At 26.0% G+C, this 26708-nt stretch overlaps 2 protein-coding genes across 2 annotated transcripts; one reads left to right on the forward strand and one right to left on the reverse strand.

The window, feature by feature from the left end:
• Positions 1–1045: 1045 nt before the first annotated feature.
• LOC129980715 (KAT8 regulatory NSL complex subunit 2-like) lies at positions 1046–3687 on the reverse strand. The gene has a single exon (XM_056091101.1). It carries the CDS (start codon positions 3382–3384, stop codon positions 2062–2064), a length of 1323 nt encoding a protein of 440 aa, XP_055947076.1. The 5' UTR covers positions 3385–3687; the 3' UTR covers positions 1046–2061.
• A 261-nt stretch (positions 3688–3948) lies between these two features.
• LOC129968462 (pre-mRNA 3' end processing protein WDR33-like) lies at positions 3949–26487 on the forward strand. The gene is made up of 17 exons (XM_056082361.1): positions 3949–4149; positions 7917–7996; positions 8089–8329; positions 9614–9682; positions 9762–9866; positions 10935–11030; positions 13648–13799; positions 14279–14376; positions 15403–15529; positions 15696–15850; positions 16019–16097; positions 17535–17645; positions 18193–18287; positions 20610–20684; positions 21051–21248; positions 24106–24273; positions 25517–26487. The coding sequence occupies exons 3-17, from the start codon at positions 8108–8110 to the stop codon at positions 26155–26157; spliced, it is 2391 nt and encodes a 796-aa protein (XP_055938336.1). The 5' UTR covers positions 3949–4149; positions 7917–7996; positions 8089–8107; the 3' UTR covers positions 26158–26487.
• The last annotated feature ends 221 nt before the right edge of the window (positions 26488–26708 follow it).

The raw sequence follows: 26708 nt of genomic DNA on the forward strand, positions 1-26708 counted from the left end.
ATAAATAAAACCTCCTTAAAAATAAATAATTGATAAAACATGTATAACTCCAATACTGAATATTTCTTTTTTAATATTTTTAATGAAATATATCAATACAGATCATAATAAGTTTAATTTTCATGTTTCTGACTTGTATTAAGGAAATTGAATTGATATAGTGAAAACAATTAATGTAAGCCTTTGAAAACAATGTAAATTAAAAGTATAATGCAATTTGAAGTTTAAAAGCATTTTTATTGTGCCCAAGCTATTCACAGTAATGTTAATTCTTTTCAAAGATGGGTAAAAGTAAGCTAGTATTAGTTATAAAAATCTATCTTCAAGCTGTTTATAGGATAACCAAATTATTACAGAAACAATAATAAATACAAAATTATAATTAATAAAAAAAATTTATTTTCATGTTTTTAATAATATTTTTTCAACAATAAAAGTGGTTAAACTATAAAGATGTGCAGTTTTCATATAATACAAAAAAAAGCAAACCAAAAAAATTAAAAAGAAAGAAAATTACATGACTTAACAGGATCTAGTCAAATAAAATAAAAGAATAAAGCCTGTTCCTTCAGAGAAAGTAGTCAAATATTTTTCAGAAAGCATGCATAGAGAAGTCCAGAATCCATTTAAAAAAAAGCCAAATATTTGTCTCATTTTAAAAATATGGAAGGAAGTCACTTTAGCCTATTAAGTTCATTCCATTTATTTGCTAAGAGCAATCTAAAGAAAAAGAAGATTTAATGAATAAATAATAAGAAATAAAGCAAATCATACAGACATATAAATTAAAATCAAAATATTTTAATTAGAAAATGTTGTGTAATATACTGTTTCTCACAGTCAAAATATTTAGCTATGTACAGTAGTTAAAAATAAATATGCATAACTATGTAAATTATAGGATTTAGGTTTTAAGATATTTAATGCTTGATACAAACAGCAACAATCATATAAGTATAATATTTGTTATTTTCATAAATTCAAGAAGGATTTTTTTAAAGAAGGCTACCTATATACAAAATTTATCTTCAAAGTCAATATATAAATTAAAATTACTTTTACAGATGACATTTAACACATGATAGTCACATTCTGAATTAAATGCTTAAAACATTTTTTCATTCTTATACCCTTTTATCTCAGAACTACAGAAAAAAAAAATTCATTTATGATTTTTAAAAAAGCAAACTATTATTTTAAATCGTAATGATTTGTTAAATATTCCAAAATAAACTATTTTTTTTAAAAAAAATGAATAAATTATCAAAATTTCTCACAGTAAAAATTCTATACGCGAAATAAACTTATTCCAAACAAAATCTAAATATTTATTTAAAAAAAAATGTCTTTCAGAAGGAAGTTATAAAATATTTATGGTAGTAATATCCCTTATAATCAAAAATCATTTTGACTTTTCTTAATAATTTCAGATCATAGATGAGCCATTACTGGCAAATTAAATATATATAAATTTATTACAAAAAGTTAATATAATTATTTGTGCATACTTTCAAAATGAAATAAAAACAGCCTTCTTGATAAGGGGTAAGCACGAATATAAAATGTACAATATTTTCCGATACAAATACTTTAATGAAGAAAAAAAAAAAAAAAATCAGCATAGAAAATAATACTATTGCTGTTAAAATAGAAAATTCAAAAGTTTAAATAAATAATCATGTAAAAATTCATATTGCAGGATACACAGCAACAAAAAATTTTGACTTAAATATTACAGTTCATTAAAAAAAAAAGCACATATCAATTAATTTTTTGTAGAACTGTTTTTCCTTGTCTTGCAATTAAAAATGTGGCATAAAATAATAAATATATATAATACTAATTTTTAAAATGCAATATTTTTTATCAATAATTCATATGCGTTAATATTCTTGCATTTATGCCTCACAAAAATCTGATCAGAATGAATAAATCAATAAATTAACCTGATCAAATTTAATTATCAATTTGAAGCCATGATAAAATAGAATCAAAACACATTTACAAATATGATGAAAAATAATCATACAAAAAAAAAGTCTCAACACAGTTACATTTCATTTACTCAGATTCAGACTTTCTACTGTCACTCAAAATATTTTCTGGAGGATTTAGAGGTATCTGCATTAAGTCTTCTGACAAAACTGTATCTGTGGATTCACCAGGCTCACCAAATTGATCAAGGCCAAATAATGAGCCTGGAATGATATCATCAAGACCCAATGATGCTATATCATCCATAGATTGAAAAGGCTCCGTCTCTGTAAATGGAATAACACTTACTGGTGGAGTCTGAGCAGTTTCATCAGCTTTAGGCCTTGACAGAGCCAAATGAAAATGCTGATCACATGCAGCCTTCTCTTCATAAGGTATCACAGGCCTTTTGCAATTCCTTCCAAGTCCACAGGGTCTGAACATCACTTGATTAGGATCTGATAAAATGTGATTCTTACAGAACTTTGTTAGCACAATAGCGGGTTCAGTGCATTTGACATCATTTCTTTCAAAAGAACAAATAGTTCCTTTAGCTGCTCTAAATGTATCAGAATTTATAGTTTGAGACTTATCACGAAGGATACGTTCCATACCTTCACATTTATGATACTGTGTCAAAGCTTTCAACGTTTTTTCATCTATTTGTACAGGCGTATCTGGTTCTTCAACAGCATTTTCAGTTGCAGTAGATTTTCTCATATCTGCCAAAAATCTCCGCCGTTTTTCCTTCAGTTCATGATAAATTACATTAAGTTCTGTACAGTATAATTCTTGTAATCTAATAATCTTTTCTTTAGCTATTTTAAGTACCTCTTTCTCAGTATATACACCAGCATGTTCTAAATAATCACCAGGCTTTTCAACCCAACAGAAATCATCATCCACACTTTCAATATGAGCTTTCTCTTCAACTGATTCCCCATCCACAAAAGATGCTTCTGCCTGACTTAGAGTTGTTGGTCTTTCACCTACACAAACAGCCATTTCATTCTTTTCATTGAGACCTATTTCCCGACTATATGTGGGATCATGCACTGGATCACTACAGTAATGCTCAAGGTATCTAAGTAAGGCAGTAGGACCTTCAACAACAACTTTTTTCTTCGGTTGATGTGATATTTTTGTTTTCATAAGTGCACGTTTAGTGTGAAAAGGACATAAAGCATCTCGTCTTTCATGTTTATCCATTTTAGGAGCCGCATTTGTGCATTTCTTTTTGTTTGGTTGATTTACATATGTACATTGCCTAAATGGAGCAAGTTTATCTTCCAATATATGCCGAATACAATAATCATACCCTTCTAACCTCGTCTGATTGCAATATCGATGAATGTATTTGCAAAATCGTTCAGGTTCAGAAGAAGGATTCCCTTTCGTAAAATTTGGCATGATTCTCACAAGAAAAAATTTCAAATCTTAAGAATATTTTCCTCAGATTAATTTCTTTTGTAACGGCACCCTTCGTCAAATGAGCATATCTCTGTGAATTGCATGAACATGGAACAAAATCCTTTCACAATACCAAGGGGTCTTAACAGTATCAGTAGTTTAAAAAGTTCCTTTTAACTATTATTATACATACTACACAAGATCATCCATCATAACACTATCTTTGCTGTTTATATTATTCACGTAAAAATGCGCAACACATCTTAAAACAAATGCATCCAAATCCAAAACACAACGGAAGGACAGACAGTTTAGATGTAACTACTGCCACTGGCAACTAGCTAAACTTTATTTTCTTAGAGAAGAATGCTCTCAGAACTCATTTTTTAGTTATTTGTTTGCTTAGCAGTTTTATTTATTTGCAATTTATTTGGTAGAATTTTTTTACTGATACAGAAATATTATTTAATGTCGTGTTATTTTTGTATTTTGCAATTTTTAGGTGTAGAATAACTCAGAATTGAATTTATCATTTAGATTTGGCAATATTACAGGAAAACATTGAATTCTCTATCGTAAACTTGTTTATTCAATGCAATTCAATTTTTAGTAAAGAATATTTTCGGTATAAACTCTTATAATAATATCGTTTAATTATTCATTCATTTGCATTGTTTATAAATGAAAGAAATATAGATCATTTCCGGAAAATCCTCTTATGCGGCTATTTTTTTTCTAACAATTCTCATTTTCCTAACGTATCAGGTAAGTTTTTGCACGCTTTTCATTGATTTTATGAAGTTGTGTATATTAATAATGTTCGTTTATATTAACTGCGCAAAAGTATAAAAAGTGCAGAATTTGACTCTCCATATCTATATAATGTTCAGTTCCTCTATATTTCTAGGTGTCATCTCACTAATAAAATTTTGCATTAATGTAATTTGCTTTAAAATAATCAGCTTAGTTAGTCTTTATATGTTATATATTCAATTATTTTCTTTTCAGTAAAAACTAATTTAAAGTAAAAATATAAAAATCAATATTTCTTCTATATGTATTCTATCTTTCATACGTATTCAACATTATGGATTATAAATCTCTGAAGAAAAAGTTTTTAAGATATATTTCTAAAGTAACTTATTATATGCATTATCATTTTACCCGCAACAAATGGCATCATTAAATCGTTGAAATTCGTTGTGAAATTCAATAGATTTGATATAGTGAAGACAGTGAAAAATGTATATGAATGATTGCATTAATATGTCAAAGCTCTATTGTTGTCATCCATGGAATAATAAACTATATATCTACATATTGTTCTAAAATTTTATCCAAACCGTTTTCCTAAATTACAAATAACTGTACTATACAGTTATATATGTACTGACAAAACTTTTATAAAGGCAATTACAATTTTACTCTGTAATATTTTATTATTTTCTAATTACCTTTTTTTTTAATCTTTAATTCAAAATTATGTAAATTAATAGAAAGGTAAATGTAAATAAATTCGAAATATCACTATTGAAATATCTTTAAAATATTTATATGTTCTAATATACCTGAGAAATGTGGATTATCAACTTTAAAAGTGCATTTCTCTAATCTTATTATTCTTATTTTTTAAATTTAGCTGTTTAAAGCTAGTTTTAAGATAGCAAATTTTTGTTCATTATCTGCATTTGAATTGATATTGATTCTACAAGCAAAGTATTACTATGTATGTATGCAGAAATTGAGTTATTTGTTGACAAAAATAATGCTATTAGGTTATTTTGTATTTAACAATAATAATAGTATTGTAATCTATTTGTTTTAATTTTTTTTATTCTTATTTTCGTGCTTTTAATCTAACTTTGATGGTCTACTCACACTACTATTAATTGTTGTGCTGTTTAATGATCATATTATTGTTGTAAGTTTTACCTTTTCTGTAAGAATCCTCCTGTATTTTAAAATATTACTTTTGTGTAAATACACATATGGCATTTAGAATGTGGTAATATATTTGAAGTTTAAATTTCTTAGCAGTCTTCTAGAGGAGGGTATTATTTTTATTTAGAATCATTTTCATATTAAAACAAGTCTAATTATTTGATCTTATAATGTAATTTTCTATTATTATATACATATTAAAATTATATTTATTTTAAAAACCTAATTAAACTTTGATCAATTCTCAATTTAAACTATACTAAATTTACAAAATTAAAAGTATTTCTTTATTGTTATAGTTATATCATTCAAAGTTGCAAATTTTAATCATTTATTTATTTGGTAGCTGTGTCTATTGTCAATTTTTGCTTATTATTTTCTCTTGATCTAGCTAACTCTGTACTTGAAAATTAATGTTGTCTAGTTAATTTCAATAACAGAATAATTAAATTGTGAATCTTTCCAATAGCATTGAAATATTTTAGGTGAGAAAACACCTATAAAATTATGAAAATATTTTTAATTAGTTCACCAATAAGTTCTTTCAAAAATAAGAATTATACTAAGTAAGAAGCATTTATGTAATGAAAATTTCTTAATCTCTTAAACATTCCAATTTTTAAAAAAGGCTCTCCATAAATCTACTGTGCATTAAAAATTTATTCTGGAAAAAAAAATTAGCATGGAAATATAAATTGCAATGCTAAAATACAAAATCATATTCAAAATACTACTTAGTTGTCTTTATAATCTTAAACTATAAAATTATTTTTAACAATAATGATCTTCAATATTTCTGCCCAGTTACAAAGGCATCTCTGGCATTCGTTATTCAAATAACATTTCATATTGATGAATAATAGGATTTTCTTTAAAATTGGATATAACAGTAAACTAAATTCCCTAACAATTAAATTTATTGGGTTTTTTCCCCCATATTTAAAAATAATAAATCTGCATATGATATAAGTGACCAAAAAAAGTTAAAAAAAAAATAATCCCTTAATCACAAACTTATATACATTATCTACTCATACTAAAACTTTCTATTTAAATAGTTAAATTTGATCAGTCTTCAATACGCTTGACATATTTTACCTCAATAATGTAGTTTTAAAAAAATTAACAAAATTACATTTTTTAAGGAAAAAACACTCCATGTAAGAATAGAAAGCAAAAGTTGTATTTATTAAGAAATATCTTTTATTTGAAATGTATATTACAATTACAAAAATAAAAATATTAGGATGCTAAAACTAAAGAGACAGCTACATTGTTTTTTTTATTTTTTTTAAGACTGGTAACTCATTATAGTATTTGAATATTCTTTTTTAAAAATTTCTGGAAAAAAAAGTTATTTAATGAACAAATATACTTAAAAAAAAACAAAGAAATATTCTGTATATTTCGTATACAGAGTATTAGCTTTGCATTACAGAGTTTAAACCTTGAAAATATATTTCATTTTTAATTGAAAATAAATATTGGAAAAGGCTTCTTGAGTGACTTATGCTTCAAAAATTTGGCATTTCAGGTATAATTTCAGTAATTAAACATTGAGAGGCATGTAAAAGACTACTTTTTAATATGTACTTGCTATTAATTTACAGATTATGTTAAAAGCTTCCATACATAAAAAAAAAAAAAAAAAGTGAGATTACTTCATTATTTTCCAAAAACTGTTGCATTCTAGTCTATCAAAATGGCAGGTAGAAGAGGAATTGCTTTCTTTTTTTACCTCAAATTTTCAACACTTCTTTTCCCTTTTAAATAATAAAAAAAAAAAGCAGTGAAAGCCAACTCTTTAAAAAGTTTCTTTACATACAAAATATAGAAAAAATTTTGACAGAAGCATAAGATCACCACATAAACATTTTATCCTGAATGTAATAGTCTCTAAAGCAGAGAATATATTGAATTTTTTTCAGCTGTAATTTATCTTCAAGTAACATCCACTTTACATTGCCATCTCCTTCCACAGTGGTTTAGTGTATCTGGAGCATTCAAATTTATTTTAAGTGTTACATAATGTTAAAGTATGTCCTAGAATAACATTATAAGTGAGCAGCAGTATTTTATGTCAAAACAGATAGATATGGTTATGTGGGCTAAAATATTTGTATAAAATAACAATATTATTCTAATTTTTGTATGTTTTTTGCAGTAACGTTTCTATTAATATAATCAGAACATTGGAATCAAAATTTGATTTCTCTAACTCCTTGTGTAACAGATATTTGCTAAAAAAAATTTTAGGATAAAACTTTTTACTATTATGTCAATCACCAAAATGTATCATGTAAATTTGGCAAATGTATATTGCAAAGTTGACAGCTTTTCTCTAATTTTGTTGTTAGTTTTATCTGTTTTTGAACTAACAGAAAAAAAGCAGTTTGTTAGAAAACAGATACTTATATATAAATACCCTAAATGATTTTATAATATATTTTAATCCTTAATTGAGTGTCGTGAGAAGTGTCTTAGTTATTATAAATGCATACTGTTAAGGATTGTTTTTAATACCAAGATTTTTTGGTTGTAGTGTAAATTTTGTACTATTTATATACTATACTTTTTCTTTTCTTTTCCAGAATGAAATTGTGTTATTCTTTGATAGTTGTAAGAAACATATACAAAGAATATAACTTTAGATAGTACTAAAATACCTAAGGTAAGTTTTTTTTTTTTTTGCAAGATCATTTTTTAATTTATTTATATATTTTTCTAGTTATGTCTAAAAATTGGCCATCTCTTTCATTTCAGTCAATTATAAATTGCCAAAATGCAAGCTCCACAAGTTGCTCAAGGAGTGCAACGTTTTTCCTATGTGCCTAAATTTCAGCCCCCGCAGAATTTCCAGAAACCTAATCATGTAGCTTACACACAGCATAAACAACACTTACAGCAAACAACTCAAAATATAGAATTTGACGGGAAACGACTGCGGAAAGCTGTAACTCGAAAGACTGTTGACTATAACACATCTGTGATCAAATATCTTGAAGTAAGTTTTTTTAAATACTTAACTTGACTTTTCTTTAAAAGTTTGTTGATAAATTTTATATTGTTTTCTTTAATTATTAAAAAATATACTTTAAGAAAAATGTGTACTAATAGTTAAATCTGACCAATTACATAAATTAAGAAGGGCTGTTCGTAGTTGGCTACATCAATTATTTTAAGTTATTTGCTTGTTCTTATAAAAAAATTGGTTAATAAGTGTTTGAGAAGAAAATAAGAAACTACTAAAGAATTTTAAAATTTTATTTGATTGTTTTGTGTAAATATATTGACTGCAGTTTTTGATTTCCACTTTCTTGGCTATAATAAGTGTAAATTGATATTAATATCATCAAATTAGGTCCATTATGAATTGAATTTACATTTTATTAGTTGAGATATAAATATTGTCAACAGAAAAGATATCTGATGCATATTTAGATTCTAATTGCTCTTAACAGACTTTGTAATTTTATAACAGATGTGACATTTACTTGAAATGTGTCTCAGAGAAATCAATATATATGTTTAAATAGCATTGATATTTTTATGAAAAATTAACCTTATTTCAACTTTATATTCATTCTTAATGTAGCAATGTTTGCTTAAATTAACTTAATATTGCAGTTATGTAGAGTTTGTGATTAAAAGGAATGTTTTCTGATATTGGAAAATTGATTTGAATTTGGCACAAATGTTCCAACTTGGTCTCTAGCTATACATTACTTTAAAATTAAAATTCATACATTTTCTTTAAAATTAAAATCTAGACTAGTTAATACCTATATTGTCATGTACAGTCTATCTGTAATGAACAGTTATGTGTCAATTTAATAAACTAAATTTTTAATTTAATGATTGGTACATAAGAATTTAAATCAGTGAAATTTTATTTGAGAATATTTTACAAGAGCTTTTCAAACTATTTTTCTTCCTTCTATTACACATCTGTTATAAATTTTTATTCTTGTAATGTACATTACCAGTGACACAGCTTTAAGTGAAATATCTAATTTTAAAAATAAATTGTTTATAAAAGAATCTATTGTTTAATAGATTTATAACGCTCTTATAAGTTTTTATATTAAAAACCTTTCATATGAAGTGTTTACAAATGTTTATCAAAGATATAATTTTTTCCCCCTATAATGTAACAAAAAGAAGAAAAAATGTTTCCTGTTTGTCCCTTTAAGATGCTACATTTTCTAAAATTTATTTATGACATTACTAAAGAATATTTATTAAATTCTTTTAATAATATTTTTTTGAAATTGATGTTCCATTTTAGAATCGTATTTGGCAACGAGATTACAGAGACAGAAGAGCTATTCAGCCTGATGGAGCATATTATATTGAGGTTTTTATTCTTTTTTAACTTCTTATTACCATGTTCTTTCAAATGTTTTTCAGTATTTACTTATACTTGATTTTTACAGATGACACCACCTTTAAGTATGCCTGATAATCCAATAAATGCTGTTACAACAAAATTTGTTCGTACTTCCACAAATAAAATGAGATGTCCTATATTTTGTGTAGCTGTAAGTTGACTATTTAAATTTGAATGCTTATCTTGAATCCTTTTACTGATATCATAAAAACATTAATTTCATGAATTCAAAATAATGAATTTTTCATTATTGAATCAAAATATTCTTATTACTGAAATATATAATTCTGTTTTATGTAATTTATTTTTTTATTCAAATTAAAATTCTTGCTTTAAAAAGAAATTTTGTGGCTTTGTCTTGAAATATTGAATAACTAAATTTCTGTTTGTATCTAAAAAGCAAAAATTAGCTTTTTTAAAAAAGGATAAAAGCATAGAATTATTTTGAACACTTATCAAAATGGTGTATATTGAAAAAATTTATATACTTAATGTTAAAATACTATTTTATCTTTGTAAACCGACCACTTGCCAAAAGATTTCTTACTAATAGTAATTAATGTCTATCTCAGAAAAAAAAAAAAAAATACATTTCTGTAGGTACACAGTTTTCAGCATTTTTGGAAATGAATTTTTGTATTCTTGAGATCAGTTAATTTTCCTTTATATAATAATTTGAAAATATTTTTCATATCTTAAGCATTTTTTGCATAAATATATTTATTTTATTGATTAAATAATCATGCATATTTTATTTCTTGATGTTTGGAACAATTCATTATTTTATGAACTTGCTTTTTGTTTTAAGCCTGAGTCATATCTGCTATTTAAAACAACTAATATTATTAAATCTAAATTTTGTTTTATAATAAATTTTCAAATTGGACAATTTTTATTCTGTTTATATTCTAGTCCGTCTTCCCTAAAATTAATTTATAATATGGTTGTACTGTGATAAAGCAAATTAGTTATTGTACTTTATAATATAAATTTTTTTAAGTTTAAACTAATTAATCTGTTGATCCTTGTGAATAAATAAGTAGCTTAAAGTGAAGTGTTTCTAACTGATATTTTATTGTATTTATAATTAATACAATGTGTTATTTTTGGTATTTCCATGATGATTTTAATAATTTTCTAACATCAAGAATATCACTACTGTAATGAAATGTTTGAAGGTTTTGAATGCATATAAATATATTTTCTTGCCTTTCCTTAGTGGACACCAGAAGGAAGACGTTTAGTAACTGGTGCATCAAGTGGAGAATTTACATTATGGAATGGTTTAACTTTTAATTTTGAAACTATATTACAGGTAATATTATAATCTGTATAAGAATATCTATATTTACTGGCAAGTCTCTGTATTAATAAAAGTCAATATGCATATATTAATACTTTATTAAACTGACTAAGTACTACAAAATTGAATATATCTATACCATAAACAAAGACCCCTTGTGCCATTTTTTTTCTAATAAATATTATTTCATTTAAAATGAAGTGGGATTTTTTCCCCAAAAAAATTTGCAAAAGAATTGTAGCTTGGAAATAATTTTTATGTCATCTTAAAATGCTGAAAGTTATATTAGCAATTAATTTGATTTAAATATTTCACTGTGTTAAATTTATTTTTTTATAAATTTTTTAGTTCATTATGATATTGTAAAAAAATGCAACTCATGGTATAAAAAAAATTCTATAAATGTATAACCCAAAATATTATTATACTAAACTTTCTTCTTGAAGCATGGGTTATCTTTCAACATTTTTTTTTTTTTTTTTTTTTTTTTGCATTTCATTGATCAAAATATAGATCTTGATTTATAGTAATCAAAATTAACTAGAACAAATAATAGAATCTATAAATATTATTACATCAGATTAAAAAACAGTTGTATTTTCATGAACAATATATTAACAACATAACTATCAATTTTTAAATATTATATAATTGAATATTACTGAATAAATATATTTTCTCCAAAACTAAAATATATTTGTTGTCCTTTCTTAAACTGATATGCATGTTAATTTATTTAAAACTAATTTTTTATGACAAGAATTTGATATGTAACATTTGTATAATGGAAGCAGATAGCTACATTTAGTTGCTGTTCTGTCAAGATTAAATTGAATTTAGCAACTTAACGATTTTAGAATTTTGAAATATCTGAAGTTAAAAATCTCATCCATATTTCTTGATTGAGTTTGTATTAACTAAATTTTATTATAAATTTTAATAGTAATAATGAATGACATTCTATTTTCAAATGTATTAATACATTTAAAATTCAGTGATTTTTTTTATTAAATTTTTTTATGCTCTATACTAATTAATAATTTTACCATTAGTTTTATCTGTAATCATTTTTAAAATAACAATTTATTTTAGTTGGAAAGTATTTGCTTTTGCATTTTTGATTTAAAATATCTCAATTGAAATGCAATGACAACTGTTTTTGAAATGATTTGCAAGTTTTTGATTTGGCTGACTTGTAATTTCCAATAAATATCAAATGCTTTTACTAATTTAGTAGAAAATTACTATATTAATGCATAATATTTAAATGTAAATTCATTATTTAGTTTTTTGTGTCTAATTTACATATAAATTATATTAGATATTAGTTACTTTTTTAATGCCTTTTGTATTGAAATTTTCAATATTCTACATAAATCTTACAGAAATTATACATCCTATAAACATATATCAAAAGGCAAAAAAATTATCTATGTATTTTACAAAGCAAATGTTATTACTGAACTATTCATATGTATTTACAAATAAAACAGATGATTCAATCCACTCTGATTTATTGAATTTCTATTTCAATATTCTTCAGGTTGTTTAGTTACATTGAAATCTTATACATTTAAAATTTAAATAGTCTAGCAACCCAGTAAGATTTTATTTATCAGTGATATTAATTAATCTTTATAATTATGCCTGTCTGCCGATTTAGCAACACATGCTTTTCAGGAATGAAAAAAATAATCATTTTAAAGACTGATTGTCTATGGTAAACAGTAATTTGAAATTAATTAAAACCAAAATGATATAAATAAACTTTTTATGTGAGGGTTACATTTGTGTTGATTGTTCCCAAATAAACTTTCAGTAAGAAATAATTTTAATATTTTCTGATTACTGTCTGTTTTCAAATACAAAACCTCTTTGTACATTACCAGTTGATTTCAATTTTACCAAAACGGTATGAGATGAATGATGTAAGTAGTGCTAATTTTTTAACAAGCATTCTATAGAAACCTGTCAGGCTACAAATTAAAACAAAACATTTCAATACAGAAAGGGTAAAAATCAATATCAGAAAGAAAAAAGGGGCTAAAAAAGTATCAAAGAACTTCTATAAACAACCTTTCTTATTTATTGCTGATTACCTTTCTTTGGAGTAAAATCACTAAACAAGTAATAGCTGATGGTTTTTTAAATTAACAGTAAGTAAATAAAATTTTAGAAAAATTGCATTTAAATATGACAAATATTCGTATGTATTTTTGTTTTATGACACTAACAATGTAGACATGTACATTGTGTTTTATTATTTTATTTAAATCTTTTTTTGATGCATTGTAACTGTCTTTTTTTTATATATATATACAATTATATTTTATGTAAATATTTGCTGTTTCCCGTTTTGATGTGACCTTATGTAATTCATATACTCTATGCTTAAACTTGATTATTTATTGAAAATATTTAACTTTTGTTGAATTTTTACACATTTTTGATGTGTTGATTATCATAATATGAAATATAAATGAAAAATAAAAATAATAAATAAAATGTAGCTTTATTATTAATTCTATCACCTTTTTTTTATTTTGATACCATAATGATATTATTTTTACTGATATATAATAATAAATATTATTATTACATATCATAATTTATTATTATTATTATTAAGGCACATGATTCTCCAGTGAGGTGTATGGTTTGGAGTCATAATGATGTATGGATGGTAACTGGAGATCATGCAGGTTATGTGAAATATTGGCAAAGCAATATGAATAATGTAAAAATGTTTCAAGCTCATAAAGAACCATTACGTGGTATTAGGTAAGCATATTATTAAACTAATAAAACTTTCTGAATATTTCTAAAACTAAATATTTTCTGAATTGCATAATTTAAAATATCTTATACATTTTTTAAAAACCAAAACTGGCTCTTTTAATGGCTAATTCCTTTGAAAATTGTTTGGTTCTTAATAAATAATTGGAAACATCTGTAAGAACTTGGTATCTGGTTACAATCCTGATATAGGTGCTATTTAAAGTACACTGCTAATGATTGTATAAAAGTATTTAAAATTTTAATTGCATTAGTCAAAAAATGTGTTAATTTTTTTCTTTTTTTTTTTTTTTTTCTTTTTTTTCTTTTTTTTTTTTTTTCATTTTTACTTGTCTTGTTTTTATTTTGTTGTTGTTGTTGTTGTTTTACTACTTGGTTTTTGAAATAAATTTTGTTATTTAAATATTGACATTGTTTTGAATAGAAACTTTGTTTTTTCGCTCAGTTTATTCTCTTACTTTCAGTTTTTGTCCTATTGATACAAAATTTGTAACCTGTTCAGATGATGGCACAGTTCGCATATGGGATTTTCTTAGGTGTTTAGAAGAAAAAATATTAAGAGGTAAGAATTAATATTACAGGCTATCATCAAAACTTGTATTTCGGTAAATTATAAAATTACAATTGAAATTTTTTTGAATATGTGAATAATTGGATTTATACTATCAATATTTTGTATGTAATAAGAACTGAAGATATTTTTTTAATAGTCATCATATGAATAAAAACATTTGGATCAATTGTATTCTAAATGTAGCCATAAAAAACACATTTTTGTATTTCTTCGATTTTAAATTTGTTTTAGATATAGATTTTTTTTATCTTATGTTATTGTTTAAAGATTGCAATGAAGATATGTAATCTCAACAATCAGGGTATAATTATGCATATGATATCATGGCAAATGTAAAACAGTCTTTTCATTATTTATATAGGTGTTGTTCAAACTAATTATTTATTATTTAAAGAAAAAATTCATGCAATATATTTATATCAGAAAAATTAGTTTAAAAATATCGTTGATAAGAATTTGGTGGACAATATAATCTAAGAACAGGATAATCTTCTAAAATTATCTACTTTTCATGAATCATTTCCTTCCTCCAACAGTTTCTGATCATCAATACCTATTCATATCCATAATTCCGAGTTGGTTAAGGCAAAAGGCCTTATTGATCATTCTGAACTCTCTCTCTCTCTCTCTCTCTCTCTCTCTCTCTCTGTGTGTGTGTGTGTGTGTGCGTGCGTGCGTGCGTGTGTGTGTGTGTGTGTGTAAACAAATCCCAGAATTTACATCCCTTTTCTTACAGAAAGTCAAACTAAATTCTGTAATTTATAAAATTTTTGATAAACCAAAACAGTAATTACATTTGTGTGACTGTGTATTAAAATTTAAATAAAGTTTTTAAGTATTTTAGAAATCATATTTGTTTAAATGTATATTGTTGTGCCACATCATTAGTATTCTGAATTATGTAAAATTAGGTCAGATTTTTTTATTCATTAGTAAATTTATATATATATATATATATATATATAGTTATTTTAAAATGTTTATATGTTAAGTGCAAATTTTTCATTTCTTTAGGACATGGGGCAGATGTAAAATGTGTCGATTGGCATCCACAAAAATCTCTAATAGTGTCTGGTAGCAAAGACAGTCAACAACCAATAAAACTTTGGGATCCTAAAAGTGGACAGTCATTGGCTACTGTGTAGGTTACCTTTCCTTTATAATGTATATATTAATCCTTTAAAATTTGGAATACCTCTCTCTTTCACTGCCCTTTTTTTTTCTCCATTCTGTTTGTAATATTATTAAAAAAATTTTGCAGTTTGATTAATAATGTTAAATGTGTTTATATGATTTTTTTTCTTAAGACATGCTCATAAAAATACTGTGATGGATACTAAGTGGAATAAAAATGGAAATTGGCTTCTTACTGCTTCCCGTGATCATCTAATAAAATTGTTCGATATTAGGAATATGAGTCAAGAATTGCAAACATTCCGAGGTCATAAAAAAGAGGCAACAAGTAAGCTACTTTTGTTAGAGCTTTGTTATTATTATATCTTGTGGTAGTTAAAATTTTCAAATGGAGTTTAATTCTTTGATTCTGAATTGATGAGAATCAGTAAGTATTCATTTTTAATAATATTGTTTTATAAAAAAATTGATATAATTTAATGTGTATCTTTAATAGCTTTGGCTTGGCATCCAATTCATGAAGGATTATTCACAAGTGGTGGATCAGATGGGTGTGTCATGTTCTGGGTTGTTGGGTAAGTTATTTGAAAATGCATAGAATATGTCTTTTGAAGATTTCTTCAATTTTTGAAAAATTATTTTCAATGTTATAAAAGCAGCATAAAGTTGGAAGTTCATCAATTATTTAACACTTATTTTCCCATTATTGTGCTTGATTATTGTGTGTATAAATATGTCACCCATTTTTAATAATTGCATTAGTAGTACTGCTTGTATGTAAATAAATCTGGAAAGTTGTATTGAAAGGGTTTGTCAATAATCTTGGAAAATTAATCTGCGCCCTCTGATATATATATATATATATATTTTAAATGTAGACAACATGTTGGGCTTTATGTAAAACTAACAGTTTTTGTGAAAAGTTATGTTGCATCTTTTCATTGTAAAGAAAACTACAGCGGAAATGCATTGGTTGCTGTTGCCCATTTATGGTGAACATGCTTCATTAAATACAACTTGTAAAGACAGGTTGTTGTGATTTAAAAATATTTTCTATATGTGACAAAGACCCATAATTTATTATTATTATGAACTATTACAAGCCAATCAAACTATCAATAGTGAATAAGGCAAGCAAAAAATTAACCATTTTGAGCAAAGCATTGAAAGAGAAATGTTTAAAATATGGTGAAAAGCAAGACAGAATTGTTTTCTAAAATGACAATATTTGCATACATATTCCCAGAATAATATAAGAAATTTTAGAATTACTTTGCTGGGAGGTTTTGCCCTATCTGCTGTATTCACCAGATGTTTCTCCTTCTAGCTTCTCCCCCCCCCCTTTCAAAGTGCTCTTTTTGGTGAGATTCAATATCCATACAAATATCAAAAATTGTCTTGAAAACTGAAAACAACTATATATTTTCTTTGTGAAATTCATATTTTGCCTGAATGAGCAAATGTTGCAGTTTCTAGGGGGGGGGGGGATGTTTTGAATAAATCAATTAAATGTTAAAACAATCTTTAATTTTTTTTAACGTTAATGCCTTTTTTAACTTAAAAAGGAATGGGGAATGTATTTATACATTCTATAGAAGTATGCATCTTTTAAATTAATAAAAGAGTAGATTGCCTCTTTAATAATTATTTTTGCATTATATACTTATGGATCATTAAAGTATATGATATACAAATGTTATTACAGTTTGTCATTCAGTTTTCAGTATATTTAAGCTCCCCCCCCCCACCCTTGTTAGTACAGTATTATTTTATTTTTTTATTATTATTATTTCTTTTTCGATACAATTATAATGAATTTCTCAAATTAACAATCTATTGATGTATTCATATGTTTGCCATTGTATAGAACATAATTGTATTGTAAAATATCGGTAAAATTTTCAGAAATAAAACTTGTGTTTTTTGCAAGTGATTGATTCCCTTATTATTTTATTCCAATTTATTCTTTTTATAAGCTACTATGTTTTGTTTTAATGTGCATGCTTATTTAGGGCTGATAAAGAGGTTGGTTGCATGGAGCAGGCTCATGATTCATGCGTATGGTCTCTAGCATGGCATCCTCTTGGCCATATTCTATGTTCTGGGTCAAATGACCACTCTAGGTAATTATATTAATTCAACCAGATGTATAAAAAATATTATTGAATTGTATTTTAAAATATAACATTTGTACATATGCATTAAAATGCATATTTTAACTTGTTTCTTCAATTTTAAAGATATTTGGTATCCTCAATTCTTTTTTTTTTAATCAGTTCAAGTAGTTGAAACAAATAAAATAAAAATGTATAGTGAATTAGTATGTATAGTGTATTAGTATTACTTTTGAATCATGTATAAAATTTGAAAGCAATAGTTATACCATTAATGCTTCTATACAAAATATAAATCATATGAAATCTGTAATAAATTGTAATAAAGTAGCAATTTTTATAAATTAATGAATAGATTGTTTTCCTATGTAAACACAATATAGCATTTGCATAATTTACACTAAATATGAATGCAAAGGTATTTGAGATAAGTACTGGATTTAAAAGGTTACTCTGCTTGTTTTGTTGTTTTATGTATTAAAGATTTTGAAAAGAAATATTATTCAAAATACTGCTTGATCTCAAAGTGATTTTTTTTAACAAAATTCTTTTCTAGCAAATTTTGGACTAGGAATAGGCCTGGTGACAAAATGCAAGATAAATATAATCTTAACACTCTTCCAAAAGGACAAGAAGAATCTGCAGAATATGGTATAATATATTTTATCTACTAAATATATTTTTATTTGTGTGCTAGGTATATCATCTCACTGTATTCAAATGATCTTTTAATGATTCAGTGTGAAGAAATTTCTTTTTATATAATTTTTATTACTGAATGTTTTTTAAAAGAAAAAAACATATTTCTTTAAATATATCTTACACAATTGTAACTTTCAGAAATGTGTGTTATTATATATATAAGCACAGTTAAGTTCGTTATTTTTAGTCCTAAGTATCAAAGGGAGATGGTAATAGATTTTTACTCATAAATGTAATGAATTATAATTAACAGAAAAGTAACTTTATTGTACTTTAATATCTGGTTAAGCATCATTTCATGTGAAATTACAAATAAAGCTTTTTATTAAAATAGCATCAAACTATTTGCAAATGATATTGCTGTGGAAAATAGTAATTCTACACTTGTTTCTTTGAGCTATTTTTTCTTCTAAAAATCAGATTTATTTTTATTTTTCAAAAATCAGAAAATTGTAAATTCCATTTTAATTTTCTAAATTCCACTATTCTTGCAACTATTCATGCCTATATAATATGTAGTGGTAAAATTAAAACTTTTAATGGAAAATTCTTTAAAGAATAAATTCTTCTAAAACTGTACCTTTTTCCTGCTGCATGGTGAATCTCATCATGAGCCAAACATTCTTGTATAGGAATGACAAAGTAGTTTAAATATTACGGTGCCAAATTATATCTCATGCATATACTTTAAACATGGTTTTGAATACAAACTGTTCTTATTCTGATACATTTGTAGAGTTTATAATGAAGAGTTTATTTATAAGAATTGTATGATTAAGCATGTTTATTTCTATGCAATCTCTATTATACACTGAAGAGCCATAAAAACTGATACAGACATGCATATGTTAATAAAGTAGTTATGCAATCATCAATGCAATGTGTGGTCAACAGCATCACTGTAAGACAGTAGGTGTCTGGTAAAGTTGTTAGATTGATTCTTGCTGCTACAATGACAGGTTATTAAGATTTAAGTCATGTTGAACATGGCCTTTAAGTTGACACATTTCTTCAGATTGCAGGACTTAGCATTTTTGGGATAGTGATGGAATTTGGATCTTTGAGTATGACAATTTCACAAGTGTTAAGTGAATATTAAATATCCAATAAGAATATAATCTCTGTCACCAGTGCAACACCAGTAAGGTAAACACTTTGAAAGAACAGGATTATAGATGATGTAAGAGAATCATTAAAAAAAAAGAGAATGTGCCACATTTCCTCAGATTTCAATCTGGAGCATCAAGAAATATCAGCATGCAAACCCATCAACGAATTATCATTGATACAGGCTTTCAGAACCAAAGGCTCACACATATGCCATTTTGACTACATGCCATAAAGTTTTGCATCTTGTCTAAGGTATAGTTAACATAACTATTGGACTGTTGATGACTCAAAACAATTTGTCTGAGGAGTCTCATTTCCAGTTGTATCACATAAATGGAGTGTATGGATATGGAGACAACTTCATGAATCCATGGACTTTACATGTCAGTGGGGAACTATTCGATCATTCCATACCTTTTCTGGGAGGTATGGGATGTGTACAATTGGCATGATGTGGAATTTATGGTTTGTCAAGATTTAACTCTGATAAATGACAGGTACATAAGCATCTGGTACATTCTTTATAGCCATTCATGCCCATTTTGCGTTTTGACAGATTTCAACAATTCTTGCAGGAACAATTCAACAACGTGCACATCGAGAATTTCTACCAAATGGCTCGAAGAACACTCTTTACTTTAAAACTTCCATTATCTCTTATCTAAATCCCCAGATATGAACATTATTGAGCATATATATGATATCCTACAATGTGTTATTCGGAAGAGATGTCCACAACACCGCATTCCTATGGATTTGTGGATTACCCTACGAAATTCATTTTGTGAATTGCCTTTGGTATACTTTCAGATGTTAGTTGAATTCTTGCACATTGTTTACGACATTTTTGCTTGCTTGAGATAGCCCTATAGTATTAAGTTAATATACCAGAACTGAACTGAAGCTTGCCAAGAAAGATACTCTATATATTTTATCACAATCAAATGCTATAAGTGTGCTAAAGGTTGAAATTGATCTGCAGTTAATTTGAAAATGACCATTTTGTTAAGTTTTATATTTTTATGATTTGTTTAAATTTTTTTGTAATCTTTATTGTTTATGCACTAACAAATTCTTTCATTTTATTCCGGAAGAAAAGAAGGGTTACGATAATTAGTATTCATTATTTATTTATTACTATTCTAATTACGTTTTTATTAGATGACTCAGGTACAATATCATCCATCCCTGGCATGGGCTTAGAATACGGACTTCCAGATCATCTTAAACCTAAAGGTATATACTTATTTTCATTTTCTTTTTTATGCTTTTATCAATATTTTTTCCTTAAAACTTTAATATATTATAAAACTTCTGAAAAATTTTATTTTTAAAATTTCTATGATGAGTGAGGTAATTTAAATCATTACTAAAATCAATTTAGAATAAATATTGATATGAAAGGGTTCATTTATCTTAATTTCTTTTAAATTTCCATTACATCACTTAGTGTAATTTTATAAATGAATGCATTATAATTTGTATCTAAAATTGCAGATATTTTGTTAATAATATAGAGCTTTTTTTTTTCTAGTAATCCAATTTTTTGTTATCATTTCATTTGTTAGATGCTGATGATAGGTTTGGTAAATTCTTTTTCAGAAAATAGCTATGAGTCTGAAATTCCTATGATTCCTGGCTTGGATTTCACATCTGAAGATTCCTTCATTGAAAAAAGTACTATTCAGAAGAAAATTCCATTCTCTAAGCCTATACCTAAACAGTTTCAGCAACAATGGATGGAAAGTAAACAACCCCTGCTACTTGCACCTCCTACTTCTGAAAGTGAACGTACTAATGGTAAGTTTAGAAAGTTAATTCATAAAAATGAAACATTCTACTGCAGACTGTGTAATAAGTGACTAAATAAAATTATTATTATTTATTTATTTTGTATAAATGCATTTTCCTGTATATGTTGCTCTTGTCTTAATAGAAATTTATCTACTTACATTTTGCCTTAATTTTTATTTATTTAAGCTTAAATGACTACAACTGAATAAAAAGTTTTTATTCTGCAATAGCTGCTTTTGAATTTCATCACAATAGTGAAATGTTTTGCTGAAAATTATGCAATCAATTTTTAAAAGGCATTTTTTGTAAATTAAAGTAGATTGTAAAATCATTTTTGTAATAATATTTTTATTAAACTGACAGAGGGCACACACCTAATACTTCATGCAATTTCCAATTAGTTTCAGTGAAAAATTCTTGTGAACAATAAGGGCATTAATTTGTTAAAGAAATATACGTCTTTGGTTAAGAAAACATTTTAAAATATTTATGTAAACTTTCCATTCAAGAGAATTGCATAATTTTGTCCGGAGTTTTAAATCTACTTACACTTCTAGAAAAAAATAAGAAAAATTATTTTTACACAAAAAGTTTTCACATTTTATAAATTGCAATCTTATTGTCTTTAAATCTTGGACTTACAATACATCAACCTTTCTCTTGTTTTTGATGAGATCACTTGTGATCTACTAGAAGTGGCCTCATCAGTGCTTTCGAGAAATGCCTTAAGAAGCATTTGCACTTTTTTCCTTGTCTTTATTTATATGTTGCTTTTTAAGATATAATATCAAATGTTTCTGAAATTTTCTTCTCGTTACATATTGCAAGGACTGACAAAGGCTATTTATTGATTTAGAGCTATTTGTGCATTTAAGATGAGACATTCAGTACACTATAAAAAACTGTCATCAGCCACCTATTGGTTGTTGTCTTTTTTCGAGCATTTGAATATATTGATGACATTTAATTAACATTGTCTACTCTTCACTTTTGTTGCACTATAAAATTGAATTACTTATGTATTCTTATTATCAGTTTCTTCATTGCCATCATCACAATACATATTAGATAACAATATTACCCATTTTGATTATAATTAAAAGAGCATGATGAGAATCATGCTCTTTTGAAATCCATCATAGAGAAATGGACTTTCCTAGATTTTGTTTGTATGAATTTATGGAATTTTCAACCTTGTTTCTTTTTTAGGGTTGCTATAATTGTTAGCTTTTTCGATAAAAGTTCTTATGTTAGAGGATAATTTGTATACAAAATATGAATTGTCATATCATTGCCAGATCCAAACAAATGAGTTCACACAGGCATTTTGTAATTTAAAATGTTGAATTTTCAATCTGAAGGGACCTTTGATAGTTGCCCTCCATATATCAATATTCTAGCTATAAAATTTTTTGGAATCTCTAAGTCAAAGATTTTGATACCATGCTTTGCTGGTTTGTTGGATATATATTGATAAATAGAATGCCACCCAAAAAAATTTCTTCAATTTTTTGCTGATAGTATTTATTTGCTTATAATATCAGTTTCTTTTTTCAGAAGACTCAACCTCATTCTATAGAATTCTCAAAAATTCCTTTTGTTTTTCATAGTCCATCAATTTATGCTTCTATACCATTATTTATTAAATAATTTAACATACAAAACAACATTAACGCTCTAGAAACACAAAACTATGCTTATATAAAGAGGAATTTCAAAGCAATAACAGTCATATTGGGAGATTGAGTCAACTCATTACCACATGGTTTCCAAGAAATGAGTGTTTCACTTGCAGAAATAGAAAGGAAATAAAAATTATTCTATATTAGCTAAGGCAAGTGACAGATAAGAAGACAGTGAAAAGATAATTCATCTTATTTTTTCTCAGTACTGCTACTTTTTTAAGGATGGGGGAATTGTGTTATCTCACTTGATTTATCTTGGATTAAATAATACAGAAAAATGCCAAAAAAGTTTTGAATTCTAAATTGATGAAGAAAAAAAATGCAAATTGTTCTAAAGTGTACCTTTGTCACCTTTCAAAGACAAACACATTCTGCTTTCTAGACAAACACATTCTCCTTTATGATAAGTAATGATAGAACTTTCATATTTTATTCTATAAATCCCATAGCCTTTTTCAGCTATTTTATATAGAGTCTGGCTTATATTCATATGAGCTTGCAAGAACTTTTCACAAAAATTCCTTTAAATTTTACATTTTGTTTTGAAATAAGGCATGGGTGTTTTATGTTGATTCTGGTTAAATTTTTCTGACAGACTAATATATTTTAGTAAAATAGGTTTGCACAGAACTATGATTGCTATTTTTAAAGAACACTAGCTTAGTGTATTAATGTTCTTCAGGCATAAATAAACAATAGTCAGTGACAAGATAATTTGTAAATTTATTCAAAAATATGTCCTTGAAAGACATTTTTGCAGATAATCATAGTTAGATTGAAAATATGTTTGATTTCCCTTAAAAGAGAGATGCCTAAAAACAGTCTTAATACTATGGAGGGAAAATTTATCAAATGAAAGAAAACTAACACTCTTATTATATGTGTATTCTTAGAATCTGAACAATATTACTTGAATAAACTAATATTAATAAACAAAATATTTTTTTAGTAAATTGGATTTTTATGAAAAGAACATGTATAAATTATAAAAATGTATTGAATTGAAATAAGAAAGTAAAATTATCATTTTGTATGAAATTGAACTTTTCATTTTGTCCTACTTTACATTCTGAGTTCTTGTAGATTATAAGTGCAATATATTTAATTACTAATTATCAAAAGAACATAAAAAATTTATTGTTGAACTAAATGTACTTTTTTTTTTCTCCCATTTGCAGGTGAAGTAACAGCCCCATCTAATAATTCTGAGTTGAAACCTCAGCCTCCATTAGTGCCTCCTCAAGAGCAACACTTCCAACCAAATGCAAGACCTCCTCCCTCACAATATTTGGAGCCACCACCTAGACCCCCACAGCGATCTGCCTTGTTGGGAGAAAGACCTAAAGGTTTGTACTAAATAATTGTTTTAGAATTTTTTTTTATTTTAACAAATTTAAGTTGATTTCAATGTTTATACATAATATATTTCCTTTTATTAATGTCTGAAATATATTTACATTTTTTTAATGAATGTATCTCTCTTTTTTTGTAAATTTCATAAGTTTTAATTTATTAAATGAAATTACAAGCTAATAAATTGTTAATGTTATTGCATCTGATATAATAGTATTAACAATTATTAGCTTGTTCACAACTTTACATTTAAATTTAGTAAACAACATCAGATTGAAAATAGTATTACTATGATTTTTGATCATTAATATATGCAGTTTGCTTTAGTTGAAAGTAATCAGATAGAGAATCGCATACTCAAAATCTAATGATAGATGGTTTTCTGGGTATTATTTTTTTCTCCTCAAAAAGATCAATTATTTTTAATACTACTTTTTTATGTTTTATTATTTGTTATTAATTTTTGCTAGAAATTAGAGAGTTGTTTAATGCTACAAGTGTGTGTGTGCATTACCTTTATTAGGTCTTTAATACATATGTATTTTCATTTTTAAAATCAAATTCCATTTTTTAAATCCATTATGAGTTACTTATAAAAGTCTATGGAATATACCATGAAGACTAAATAAAAATATAAGGTAGAAATAATGATAACATTTAGAAATAAATTCTAAATTTAATTCAAACCCAATTTTGTTCAAAACTTTTCTTCTAATTTAAATCAACAAAATATACTTGTAGCAATTTTTTTATAGGTATATTGTTTTCATTTCACTTTGAAACACAAAATTACTTCTTCTGTCTTTGAAATTACAATTTATAACATTTAATTTATTTGAATAATTGTTTGTATAAATGATCAATCATAATGTAAAATCCTTATTGAAGTTCATGTGTTCTTTATTCCTTCAAACATTTGTTACATCTTTTGCTCTCAAATATATTCACAAATATTATTTATTCTTCCTGATATTTCCATAATAATATTCATTTTAAATATTATTCTTTTAGTAATAGAATCTCCTTTCCTTTTTTTTATTTTTTGCATCTTATAAATTTATACTTTATAGGTCAATGCAAAAACATTGTTAATTGTATTTTATTAAGGAAAAAATTGCTCTTGTAAATCCAATAAACGAAATTCAATAAAAAAGTTATATGTCTCTAGAATATTGTTAAAATTATTTTATTCTGACACATCTGCAACACTTACTGAAATATATTTTGTTTTTATAGATTCTCCACATCTGCCTCCTCCACCTAAGCCTGAACTTCACCCAGGAAACAGACCTCCCAATAATGTTCCTTATTCAGAAAATCATGAAAATTTTTCTCGAGATCTTCCAAGAAATGAGCCAGGTTCCCATGATTCTTGGAGAACTTACAGTGATGAGCCTAGGGACTCTGGTCATCCAGGAAGTGAGAATGAAAATGGGGCTTATATGCAGAATCCAGATATGAGGCATGGATTCGAATCTGTAAATAATGCTGGTCCTCCCAAAAGGGCAAGAACTGAAAGATATCCTCACATGAATGAAGACTTCATACCTGATAATTTACCTCCAAGGGGTGGTCCACCTCCCCATTATCCTTCTGGCGACTCCATGAGATATCCACCAAATGACTTAGACCATAGAAATAATCATAGGGGACCTGATGAAATGGGTTATATGAGTCATAAACGTCCATGGAATGATGGTCCTCCTCCTCCTGAAGATCAGTATCCACCAATGATGGACTTTGATAGTCCAGATTTTAATCCTAGGCATAGTAATGTGTATCATAGGGGACGTGGACCAAGGGCACCTTATCGTGGTGGCCGATCTCCATTTCGTATCATTAACAGGGGTAGAGGTCGTGGTGGTTATCCAAGTTGAAAATGTTGTTGTGTGGAGCTATTTTAAATGAAAAACGACACAAATTTTGTAATATATTCATCTGAAAGTTTTTATTTTCCTTTTTGTAAATTATTACATTTTACAGAGTCATGATTTAATTAAAAACTTGGGAAATAAAAAGTTGTTGACACACACACTCGACAAACATACAGAAAAAGAAAAAAAAAGAAAGAAAGAAAATGTAGCATTAATCAGTGTTTTTTATTTTCATTTTTTTATAGCCCAGATGCATTTTTATGATTTGCAAAAAATTCCAATTGTTTCATTTGTCCATTAAAAAATAACAGTTTCTTAATTTTCATATAAGAACTTTTAAGCACTTTATTTTTCATACATTAAGCATAGATTATTATCATTTCATTTTAACATATTGTCTTTCTTTATACATTACTTAGGTTGCATGAAATCTATTCACATGATAACTTGAGAGTTTTATTTGTTGTTTTGCAAAAAGAAAAAAGTATTGATCTTTTATTAGTAGTTTATAAAGAATATACTATGTAAAATATCTCAAATTTTCTGAAATGTTC

The sequence above is a fragment of the Argiope bruennichi genome, chromosome 1 (genome assembly GCF_947563725.1).
Source record: "Argiope bruennichi chromosome 1, qqArgBrue1.1, whole genome shotgun sequence".
NCBI lineage: Eukaryota > Metazoa > Arthropoda > Arachnida > Araneae > Araneidae > Argiope > Argiope bruennichi.